Below are 13,020 nucleotides of genomic sequence, written 5' to 3' on the forward strand. Positions count from 1 at the left end.
ACAACATGCAAGCATCACAAGCAGGCTAAGCACTGCAGAACAGGCCTTGGGAGCCATACTAAAAATGCATGTTCTTATAAAAAAAAACAAAAAAAACGTGTTGCTCTAAAGATTAGTAATAATGAAAAAAGAAGCGCTAATTCTGAAAAGAATTTTGATGGTTCATTTAAACAGGCTATTCCCTAGGGCACAAATACAGTATGCACTGTTGAATACAGTTTTGATTCTACTGCTCAAGTACAAGTCTAAATCTATGTACAGAACAAATGGAAGAGGCGGGTAAGATCACCATGCAGGCCTGTCCTTAGAAAAGTTCCCTGAGCTGGTGCATTTTTATTTAGAAACGATGCCAGAGGGAAAAAACAGCCATTGAATTTAATTGGTGGTGGCTAACATGTTGACTCCCCCCATGCAGCATACAGCTTCCCTTGTCCTTAATAATAATGACACACAGGATGCTTTGTTACCCACAAGAAATCGATATTCCCTGCAGCAGACAAAGTGCTGCAAATACCTTTACTCGTAGGCAACAAACTGACCTTAAAAGGGACCTGTTACCCAAACATAAACAGCTCTATAATAACAAGACAAAAAGAAACAAGACATCCAAATTCTTTTTTTTATTAAAACATCTAAGCATGTTGTAAACTCAATTTAAATTATATATTGCCTTTTCTGCCTTTATGCCTAAGGAACAGCAATAACTTTTACATTTTTATTTCTGCACATCCTAGATGTCAATGAACACCTCACATTCTCCCTTTCAACATATCAGTTTCTACAAAATGGTGCCTGCGTGTATGCTCTTAAAGGAGAAGGAAAGGCTATAGGAATATATAACCTTATAATTCCAAACTGTATTTTACCATGTTATTCCACATTAATGGAGAAGGAAAGGGTAAGTCACTTGGGGGTGCCAAAACCGTATCAGCCCGGGGTAGCTGCAGCGAGCATCTCCTCTTCCTTCTTCCTGCGCTTGACAATAGAAGGAAGTGCTCGCTACAGGTACCCCGGGCTGGTGCGGTTTTCTCCTAACAGGAGCACCAGCCCAGGGTAAAAGGTAAGTGATTAAAGTCACTTGGGGGTGTCTAACATTTTGGCACCCCCAAGTGATTTAGCCTTTCCTTCTCCTTTAATGTGGAATAACATGATAAAATAGAGTTTGGAATTATAAGGTTTTATCTGACCCCCTGCATTCCAAGGATCCTGAAAACAAGAGTGGAATATTTGAGCAGACCTCAGGGGGTTCAGAGGATTGGTACACTGAATTTTCATCCCTTCATCCCTTTTCATCCCAATCCCTTTCATCCCAATGTTATTATGGAATATTCTCCTAGCAAAAGATCACATCTTAACAAGCAATCGTACTTTTCTCAAGTCAAAATGTAAGCACCTACTTGGAACTTAATTATAATGTATGAACCAATAACAGGGCCACCTTTTTAAACTATTAGACTAAGGGGCACATTTTCTAAACAATTTTGAGATAAATTCGTATTTTTTTTAAACTTTTTTTTAACTTATAGAACATTTTGGAATGTATGCAAGAAGTTCGTTAAAATTTCACAACTTTTTAGTGGTTTTCCTAAAATAAAACAAAAAAATCGTACTTTGCGCAAAGACTACAAACATTTTAGAATTCTTTAAAGCTTTGGTGAAACTTTTTTTTCGCCAGGTTTGATATGTCAAGGGCCATTGAGTCCTATGGAAGGCTTCCAAAGCCAGACATGGAAGGTATCAAAGCCATAAAGGTTTTCGAAACGCAAATCATACGAGCGACAAAAGTATTTTCGTGACATTTTAGAGCTTCAGAAATTATCATGGTTACTATGAATTTTTGCCATATCGTGTTTTAAGCCCAGAAAGAAATCGGATCTTAGTAAATGTGCCCCTAAGTGCCAAATTCATGACCTGGAAAATGGCACTTCTACTTGCTGTTACAAATTCTATTCCTGGAAAAAGATTATTCACTATCTCATAAGGATTAAGTGATTCTAAGGACTAAGAAAGAGTTATTGCTGAAAGTGTTGCATTTTTATTATCTCAAGCAAAATATAGTACAGGTATCGGACCCCTTATCCGGAAACCCTTTATCCAGAAAGCTCCGAATTACGGAAAGCCCGTCTCCCATAGACTCCATTTTAATCAAATAATTCAGAATTTTAAAATTGATTTCCTTTTTCTCTGTAGTAATAAAACAGTAACTTGTAATTGATCCCATCTAAGATATAAATAATCCTTATTGGATGCAAAACAATCCTATTGGGTTTAATGAATGTTTTATTGATTTTTAGGTAGACTTAAGGTATGGAGATCCAAATTATGGAAAGACCCCTTATCCGGAATACCCTTGGTCCCGAGCATTCTGGATAACAGGTCCTATACCTGTACTAACTGTATTTTGTGCAGGGAACCATATTATTACATTAAAAATCTCAAAAAAGGCTGCATATTTCTTTAACTGATGTATATTGCAATGTAGCTTGAAATTATGTCTACTTTTCAAAAAAATTCCCATTTGAGGCTAATGGCAAGGCTGAGGCTCTGCTTTTTTCCACCTGCGTTTTCTACACTGGCAGATAAAAGCCAAAACATTAATTGACTGCTTCCAGTATCTGCACAGACAGACATGGCATCACCTCTGTGCAGACACGCAGACACTGTGCAGACACGATTTTGGCACATTTTTGAGCTGAAGTCCACTCTGTGTGGCTGCACACATACCAACACCATGCTTGTCAGTGCAGATACTGGAAGGAGCAGATGGGGGCTGAGCCTTAGACCTGTGTGCCATTAGCCTAAGGCTTATTTGAGCTATTTCAAGTTCACTGATGTTCATAGGAATTATGCTGTGTGGCTACTTGGTCCCAGTGCCGGATAGGAACCTGGGCCAACACTTGCGTATGCACACCCACATCCCAACACTAACCAATCCTCTCTCAAATCTGACCTGACTCAAATCAGCATGCAAACAGTTCCTTATAAAAAAAAAAAAAATTATAGGTAAAATCCATTGAGTTCCAAAGTTGAACATAACTACCCATACAGAAAAACCTATGTAAATGCAGCTGTAAGAAATAAGATCAGAGTACACATGTGCATCAACCCCAACCTGCAGCCAATCACATAATCGCCTTCTGTAGCAGAGATTTAACCATGGGCAACTAATCTGTCTCTTTTATCTGGTTGCTGGGCTCTTATTTACCCTAACAACTAGGCAGTGGTTCAAATGGAAGACTGGAATATAAATTGTAGTACAGGTATCGGACCCCTTATCCGGAAACCCATTATACAGAAAGCTCTGAATTACGGAAAGCCCATCTCCCATAGACTCCATATTAATCAAATAATGCTAAATTTTAAAACTGATTACCTTTTTCTCTGTAATAATAAAACAGTGTCTTCTAATTGATCCCAACTAAGATATAAATAATCCTTATTGAATGCAAAATACTCCTATTGGGGTTAATTATTGTTTTATTGATTTTTTAGTTGACTTAAGGTATGGAGATCCAAATTACGGAAAGACCCATTATCCGGAATACCCTTGGTCCCGAGCATTCTGGATAAGGGGTCCTATAACTGTAGTAGACATACAGTGGTGTGAAAAACTATTTGCCCCCTTCCTGATTTCTTATTCTTTTGCATGTTTGTCACACAAAATGTTTCTGATCATCAAACACATTTAACTATTAGTCAAAGATAACACAAGTAAACACAAAATGCAGTTTTTAAATGAGGGTTTTTATTATTTAGGGAGAAAAAAAATCCAAACCTGCATGGCCCTGTGTGAAAAAGTAATTGCCCCCTGAACCTAAAAACTGGTTGGGCCACCCTTAGCAGCAATAACTGCAATCAAGCGTTTGCGATAACTTGCAACGAGTCTTTTACAGCGCTCTGGAGGAATTTTGGCCCACTCATCTTTGCAGAATTGTTGTAATTCAGCTTTATTTGAGGGTTTTCTAGCATGAACCGCCTTTTTAAGGTCATGCCACAACATCTCAATACGATTCAGGTCAGGACTTTGACCAGGCCACTCCAAAGTCTTCATTTTGTTTTTCTTCAGCCATTCAGAGGTGGATTTGCTGGTGTGTTTTGGGTCATTGTCCTGCTGCAGCACCCAAGATCGCTTCAGCTTGAGTTGACGAACAGATGGCCGGACATTCTCCTTCAGGATTTTTTGGTAGACAGTAGAATTCATGGTTCCATCTATCACAGCAAGCCTTCCAGGTCCTGAAGCAGCAAAACAACCCCAGACCATCACACTACCACCACCATATTTTACTGTTGGTATGATGTTCTTTTTCTGAAATGCTGTGTTACTTTTACGCCAGATGTAACGGGACACGCATCTTTCAAAAAGTTCAACTTTTGTCTCGTCGGTCCACAAGGTATTTTCCCAAAAGTCTTGGCAATCATTGAGATGCTTTTTAGCAAAATTGAGATGAGCCTTAATGTTCTTTTTGCTTAAAAGTGGTTTGCGCCTTGGAAATCTGCCATGCAGGCCGTTTTTGCCCAGTCTCTTTCTTATGGTGGAGTCGTGAACACTGACCTTAATTGAGGCAAGTGAGGCCTGCAGTTCTTTAGATGTTGTCCTGGGGTCTTTTGTGGCCTCTCGGATGAGTTGTCTCTGCGCTCTTGGGGTAATTTTGGTCGGCCGGCCACTCCTGGGAAGGTTCACCACTGTTCCATGTTTTTGCCATTTGTGGATAATGGCTCTCACTGTGGTTCGCTGGAGTCCCAAAGCTTTAGAAATGGCTTTCTAACCTTTACCAGACTGATAGATCTCAATTACTTTTGTTCTCATTTGTTCCTGAATTTCTTTGGATCTTGGCATGATGTTTAGCTTTTGAGGTGCTTTTGGTCTACTTCTCTGTATCAGGTAGCTCCTATTTAAGTGATTTCTTGATTGAAACAGGTGTGGCAGTAATCAGGCCTGGGGGTGACTACAGAAATTGAACTGGGGGTGTGATAAACCACAGTTGTTATTTTTTAACAAGGGGGGCAATCACTTTTTCACACAGGGCCATGTAGATTTGGAGTTTTTTTTCTCCCTTAATAACGTAAACCTTCATTTAAAAACTGCATTTTGTGTTCAATTATGTTATCTTTGACTAATAGTTATTTTGATGAGCAGAAACATTTAAGTGTGACAAACATGCAAAAGAATAAGAAATCAGGAAGGGGGCAAATAGTTTTTCACACCACTGTAGATAAGTAATAAAAAGTAAAAATAACAATAAAATTGTAGCCTCATGAGCTACCGGGGCCTGTGACCCCGATTTGAAAGCTGGAGAGGCAGAACAGGAAGGCAAATGAAAAAAAAAACTAAAAACAATTGCAAGGTTGATAGAAATAGGGCATTCTGTAACATACAATAAGTTTTAAGACATGAAACACCCCTATACTGTGCATGGACAAGCTCAGAGAATACTTGGTGAACGGATGAAGATAGCGGCACCGTGCTCTACTAGTTAGTACCCCAGGGCAGCGTGTGTACTGGGCTGTATATAAGTCTAGCTCAGCCCTAGCAACGGAATAGCAACCTAGTAACCCCTCCCCTCCCGATTGGCGCATGCGCAGGGACAATGCACAAGCTACTGCAAAGAGCAGAGCTAAAGTGCCACCTAGGTACTGCTTGCGTGTATAAAGTAAACGTATAAGCTCACTGGGGGTGCCGAACAAATTCACTGACTTTTCGTACTCGCTTTTGTGGTAACCATGCCTAAACGTTTGCTGCAAGTGATGCGAATAAAAAAGTGACGCCACCACTATAATGCCCTCGGCAGTCACGGGATACTGGGAATTTTAGTCAAACACGGGACGATAGGCCGTCACTTTGCCAGTAGGGTATCGGAAACCTATGGCCGCTCTCAGCAGCATCTGGTACGTCAGAAGCAGCAGGCCTCTCCGCTGGCTCAGCAGGAAGATGTGGCGCCCAGGCCTGCCAGCTACACAAGGTAATTCTATCCATATATATGGGAGCTATGCTTGTCATCTGTGCCCCATCTAAACAACATTCGCCTGTCTCCCGAGTACTTAACTATACGTTAGTATTTTCCTGTCAGGGACCGATGCTACTATGGGGCAGGTGTTTAGGAAATCGCAGTGAGCCTATAACCAACGAGCAGCGAGTATCTAGCAGCCTATTGGCTGGAACTCTCCTATTGCCCCGCCCCTTTCATTCCGCGGGAGATCTGACTAATTGGCGCCTTTTTAGCATTGTGTGGCGCTGACAGATTATTTTATACTTCAGTCATGCCGGTAACTACAGTGTCAACGTCACCAGCCAAGCGATCAAAAGATGAGGTGACCTACCCTGCGGGCCCTGTGCTGAAGTTTGCAAAGTTGAGTGATCAAGCCTACACGCCCACTAGAGGGTCGACACGGGCAGCGGGATATGATCTATACAGGCAAGTACTTACAACTACATCAGGCTCATTTAAAGAGCTCCACCAATGTAATTCCAAGCAATATTCCAATATGCATTCATTACAGATTTTTTTTTATGTTCTTTAAGTTGTTTACATATGTAATTGCTGTTAGAAATCTGTCTGTACTCCTATGACTGACTGTGGCTGTCTGACTCCTGGGACTGTGGCTGTCTGACTCCTGGGACTGTGGCTGTCTGACTCCTGGGACTGTGGCTGTCTGACTCCTGGGACTGTGGCTGTCTGACTCCTGGGACTGTGGCTGTCTGACTCCTGGGACTGTGGCTGTCTGACTCCTATGACTGTGGCTGTCTGACTCCTATGACTGTGGCTGTCTGACTCCTATGACTGTGGCTGTCTGACTCCTATGACTGTGGCTGTCTGACTCCTATGACTGTGGCTGTCTGACTCCTATGACTGTGGCTGTCTGACTCCTATGACTGTGGCTGTCTGACTCCTATGACTGTGGCTGTCTGACTCCTGGGACTCTGGCTGTCTGACTCCTGGGACAATGTTGCTAGTGCCCTTCATTGTAATAACTGTAAAAGACACCTGACTGCTGTTATTAGGTATCAAGACTCAGACAGGGGATAGAAACAACAAAAACATACTGTTCAATGGATATTGAAAAGTTGCTTAGAATTGCAATTCTATTTGCAGAGTTTGCTCATGTTAAAAGTATTGCTATCTAAATGTAACCCCTCTTTGGCTGTGAACAGGCCAAACCCAGGCTAGTATAGGTTCAGAGCTTGGGCTCCATGTGACTTTCTATTAGGCAGGATTGGCCTTTCGCTAGATGGAAGTGACCGGTGGAGCAAGGTTGTAGTTTAACTACAACTCACTGCAGTGCAGATTTGGCATAAATGGACACCAGAAGGTTCTTGCAGTTGAACAATTAGAACAAGTTTATTGTCAGAGACAAGTGGAAGTGCAGGGTTATGGCAATGTACTCACAAAAGTCAGATATAGCAGAAACCCACTGAGGATAGTAAGAGAGGATGCCACCGGTTTATCCCACCTCTCTTGGAGACTGGGCAGGGTAAAGCACCTGTCAGCACGCCACCACTATGGAGGGCAGTCTGGATAGATACCTCAATCCTCAGGCTGAAAACCTTTATCTTGTATGGGTCCTACAGCCGACTATGGACCAGGGATTTACACTGACCTGCGTCTTAACCATGGCCCTAGGCTAAGGCAACAGTGTCTGTATGGAAAAGTACTTCCTGCTAACCTCCTGGTTGGAGCCTGAACTGCTCTTACTATCTAGTTCTATTACAGTATTCTGCTATTCTAGATAGTCCTCATGCATGGGGTCCCTGTCCCCGATTTCACCAAAGTGGATGTTAACTCTGGAGCAATGGCTTGGCTTTTCTGGGGCCAATTGTGATCCCAGGCTCAATGGACCTTCACCTGAGACAAGAGGCAGCCAAACACTATATGAGAGTGCAAGAGGTGTGGTCAACCCAAATAACCAATAAGGTACAAGTAAAAGGTGAACTAGATACATGGGTCTTTGCCCAGTAACAGCAGAAATAAGGAAGTGGTAGGGTTTAAAGCCATAGGGGCAGCTTAACCCTATGGGGTCCCTACATTAACCACGCAGTCCCTCCTGCCTGTCTGTTCCATGCAACGTTCATTGATAATGTGAAGAACGTATGTTTTAACTCCATTGTCATCTTATTCTTTCTGTTTGTATTCCGTTCAGTAGCATTTTGGGGGGCATTTATGATGAATAACCCTATGCAATTTTATTTTCTTTACCAGTGCATATGATTATGTTATTCCTGCTCTTGATAAAATGGTGGTAAAAACAGACATCCAGATTAGCGTACCTACAGGGTGCTATGGGAGAGTTGGTAAGTTGCTATTCATTAAAATCATAAAATTTGAATATGAGTAAGATAGTTGTGTAAAGAGTTTTATAAGAGCTTTTTTTTTTTTTTTTATTTTACAATGTGGCTATAGCGAAGTGTAATAGGGTTTGTATCATGTTTGTTGTTTCTTCAGGGACTTATAGAATGGGTATAGTCTAACATCAGAGTCACGTCTGTGAGCCCACTTCCTCCTCCCTCATTGATGGTTTTCCCCTCACGCAGTAATACTTGCACTCTGGATGGGTTAAGTAAATCAGTCCTTAAAAACACAATTTTAACAATAAAGCTAATCATCTGCAATAACATCTTTACAGCAGGCAAAATAGTGTAGCTTGAGCTTGCCCTGCTGGTCATGTTTTCTACAGCACCCTAACTACCACAGATACATTTTAACTTCAAATAGGGATTTGTTGTATATAGTTCTATTGCATTGCCTGTATTTCTTTCAAGGAATGCAAAGTGGATAGTTTAAGATTTGCATGTTAGTTGCATCTCGTGACCATTTTCTCTCGTCTCCAGCTCCACGTTCTGGCTTAGCTGCCAAGTATTTCATTGATGTTGGAGGTATGTATATTCACATTGCTTGTATTTTCAGGTTTTTTTTTTAAGGGCCTTTTTACTGCCAGAATTTATGCATTTAGTTTTCTAGTGGTATAAAACATGAGACAAGGCAAACACTCAGTTTTTGGATTTTTTTTGTTAAATAACCCTGAATAACTCCAGAAACTCATGTTTTCCATATCTGATTGCATAAATAAGGCCCTAACAGTTTCTAGAATTGTTTTGCATTCCTCTTGTTGGGGAAAAAATAAATTGTATGCCTGCAGTGTTTGCAGTCTTTATGTCCTATTGCTATAGAGACAATGTGCCCTTTCTTCAGAATAAATTACCTTGCCAGTAAAACATTATTCGCTGAGAAGATTCTCACATTTAATTTCTCTTCACCTGATTTCTCTATAACGGAGAATACAAGTGAACTTTATTTAATGTGTCATTTTTAACCTAATATGTATACTACAGATTTTATAAAGAATAGTCAAGTATATTTATATCCTACTGTAATTACCCCACTGCTGTAAATCCAATTTGTTTTTTTACAAATGCTGTCCTGTATGTATATCCTTATTAATGCAGTTTGTTTTTTTTTTTTTTTTTGTATTATGTAAACCTCTCCTTACATGAAGCCGGGGTCATTGATGAGGACTACAGAGGGAATGTTGGTGTTGTGTTATTTAATTTTGGGAAGGAAGCTTTTGAAGGTATGTAGAATTAATGGAAATGACCTGCATATTTTAAAGCCGATTGACTGGTGATCATTCTACACAAAACCAAATAACAACTGGTTAGATCATTGATCAGTTTGGCAATGTATGCGGTGAAAAAATAGTTTATTAAAGATCTGCATTTAATAACAGAGACATATTAAACCTCTGAGTACTGGTAAGCAAGTAATTTAAATGCTGAGATTTACGTGAGTATTACACACTCTAACTTCCTCTCACACATTGTCTTGCATACACCCTAAGGGGTTGTTTGCTTATGCAGTTTAAGCAAACAGACAGTTTACTGCAGTATTTTCGGTGGGTGTATATTATGGGTTTTGGTCAGTTAAATGCCCATAAAGGGCCACATTGTCCTGTAAAGGCATAAAATTGATTTGCATGGCATTAAAGGTTAAATAGGACAAACTACTAGTTTTTTTTTTAAAAAAAAAAAAAATATTCATCTTTTATAATGTAAATTAAGTGGATGATGCTTTATTAAACAAACATTCCCAAATATACAGAAACTGAGGCAAGAATTTTGTTTAAATTGGAAACACATTGAGATCCCTCCTCGCAATATTCTTCCTGACATCTTGCAGTAAAAATCTACCTTGCCATAAAAATCAGCTTTTCACAATGACTCTAATGGTTACTTGCTACACAGGTAGTTATGAAAGAGCTTTGTAGACTGTACTTGTTGCTTTGTATTCTGTGCCTGCTACCCCTTGCTTTTCCCTAATCTTTCCTTCACGTGAGAGTTGTAGACAACATTACACTTATTAAAGATAGTCAGATGAGCTGTTTCTAAATGAAAACTAAAAGCTTTTCTATGTTTGTTACCATGTATTAAACCCAACCCAAAAAGTGCAGATTAGGTTCAGCTGAACATGAAAAGTCATGAAATCTTAACATTATTGATAACTCTGTCCTTTGCTAACCCGAAGAAAGAAATCATAAGCCAAAAGTAGATTATGATGTTACTTTATTGTCTCTGCCTTCTCCTTGCATAACTTGGATGAGAAGAGTTTCCACTATAAAAGCCTGCTGAATTTATCCACTTGTTGCTTTCAAAGATGGTTAATTTTAGTTTGCTGAAATTCACACAAATTAGGCAGCCCCTTTAAAGGAGAAGGAAAGGGTAATACCTTTAGACAACTGAAGGCATACCTTCAGTTGTCTCAATAGTACCCTTAAGTCTCCCCATATTTCACCTGTTCAGATGATCAAAAGTCAAACAGGAAGAAAAAATGCTGAGCCGAGTAAAGAAAGTTCCCATAATGCCTCGCTTCTGCACAGACACCCAGACCAAGTGAACATGCTCAGTTAGTATGACTATGATTCAGCTTCCTGCTGATTGGCTCAGACCCACATCCCTAAGGGGGGGACGGAGTGAGTCTTAGCATTCTTGAGGGAGGGGGGAGCAGGAGAGAGGCATCAGAGAGCTTGCGTGTCTCTAGCACATGAATTACAGACACAAGAAATCTTTTTAGAGAACTCAGTGCAGCATTTCTGTGAGTGCTTATGGCTGTATTTACATAGACCTTTCTGATAAAGCTTACTTAGTTTTTACCTTTCCTTCTCTTTTAATGAAACTTTAAATGGAGAGCTGTCCCAGATCATTTATTAATGCAGGTTCTGCTAAGTAAACTAGCAGTAACAAATGTAAACTGTTCTGTTTCCCCAATCGTACTGTGGTTTATATCTTTATTACTCTCTCTAAGACTTGCTGATATTGCTAAAATCAGTCAAAATCACAGAAGATTGCCTGCCTGTTTAATGGTGTATAAATTAATTCGTTATTTATCATGTGGTGTTTCATCTTTATGTAATGTTTTTCTGTAGTAGGAAAAAACTCTGGTATAATTTGGATTTTATGTTGCCTTTTTTTTTTTTTTTTAGTGAAAAAAGGTGATAGAGTGGCACAGTTGATATGTGAGAGAATACTATACCCTGAACTTGAAGAAGTCCAAGTAAGCTATTTTTTTTTTCTGTCCTGTATGTATCTCTGTATTAGTTGAACAGGTAAAGCATCTGTTATCCAGAAGATTCAGGAATACATAATCATATTTAAAGTGATACACCAAAAAAATTATTTTAAAAATATATAAACCTACTTCCAAACCTACTTATAGGTCATGTTGACTGTTTTTTCCTAAAAGTCCTGTTTTTCTACATAAATTCTACTGAAGATCCTGAACCCGGCTGCCTGGCAACCCGACTGTAGCTTTTCAATCTGTCAAAAGGACTATGTCATGAACTTAATAAGACTGCATTAACTAAGTCAACCTATCTTATTGGGGTTTTTTTTTTAATGTTTAAATGTTTTAAAGCATGGTGGAAGGATGCCTTTGATTCCCATACCTGTACTGTATTAAAACTGTGCCCCATTGTAGTGTTTTATTTCACAATTTCATTTTATTTTTTATTTTAGGCTTTAGATGATACAGAACGTGGTGCTGGTGGCTTTGGCTCTACTGGTCAGAATTAAATTAATTCATTAACTTGCATTTATTGTGGGTTTTTTTGTTTGTATAATGCACTGTTTAGTTGTTGTCCTTTAAGGTGCTATTTAATAAAACCATGCTGTAGTTTTGTCTGCTTTCTCTATGCAGTCACTGTTTATTAATACAGGCTTAAGTCTACAAATGTATATGAAATGAATTTCTAAATCATTAGTCCTTTTTATGACTCTCTTTTTATTGTAAGATACCCACTTCCTGTCTGGGTGGTTGAAAAGATATTAAAAATGCATTGTAAACGTACATATTCATCTACACAACAAAAGAAACAATAAAACATTTGGAAAAAAAACTCTGCAAAATTGCTTCTGAATGGTTTTAGATTAAATAATTTTAAGGTGAGGAATGTAGCAGTTCTGCCACTTTTATATGATTATGGTTATTATTAACATTCTTGGACACGAGGGGCCAGTTGCTATTACAAATACAGTGACCAAAGTGCAACTTCGAGCACAATTGCCAAGTTTTTTTTTCCCAACTTCGTTGCAGTTAAAGTAAAAGTAATTGCCTTTACACTTCTTTGCAATCAGATGCAGTTGTACCAATGTCCATTTGATGGCATTTCCAGTGTTCTTGTGCAAGTGACGTGTGCATCCTATTCTTTGGGTGCATAGACACAGGGCACTTAGGAAGCCCTAAAGTTACTGCATGGTTGGTAGGTGGGAGCTCCGGGGTTCCTTGGCCTCAGTAGGTACAAGTGCACTCAGTTTGGAATGGGAGGCAAGCATAGAAGGACTGAGCGGTGCAGAATGCAACTGTATGGAAGTGCAAGGAGCACAGTTTGACATAAGTACCTTTTTAAAGGAGAACTATACCCCCGGGCGCTAAATGCCCCCTTAACTATCACTGCCTTGCCCCCCCCCCCCCTTTATTCTCTCCCTTTATAGCATTGTTCCTAAACAGAGTTTAATACAATAATAAAATAGAACAC

At 39.5% G+C, this 13,020-nt stretch overlaps 1 protein-coding gene across 1 annotated transcript; it reads left to right on the forward strand.

Annotated features, from left to right (window-relative positions):
• Positions 1–5,587: 5,587 nt before the first annotated feature.
• On the forward strand, positions 5,588–12,383 carry dut (deoxyuridine triphosphatase). Its single transcript, XM_031899197.1, has 7 exons — positions 5,588–5,960; positions 6,257–6,413; positions 8,196–8,287; positions 8,825–8,869; positions 9,490–9,564; positions 11,470–11,540; positions 12,002–12,383. The coding sequence occupies exons 1-7, from the start codon at positions 5,864–5,866 to the stop codon at positions 12,056–12,058; spliced, it is 594 nt and encodes a 197-aa protein (XP_031755057.1). The 5' UTR covers positions 5,588–5,863; the 3' UTR covers positions 12,059–12,383.
• Positions 12,384–13,020: the final 637 nt, after the last annotated feature.

This window comes from Xenopus tropicalis, chromosome 3 (genome assembly GCF_000004195.4).
Source record: "Xenopus tropicalis strain Nigerian chromosome 3, UCB_Xtro_10.0, whole genome shotgun sequence".
NCBI lineage: Eukaryota > Metazoa > Chordata > Amphibia > Anura > Pipidae > Xenopus > Xenopus tropicalis.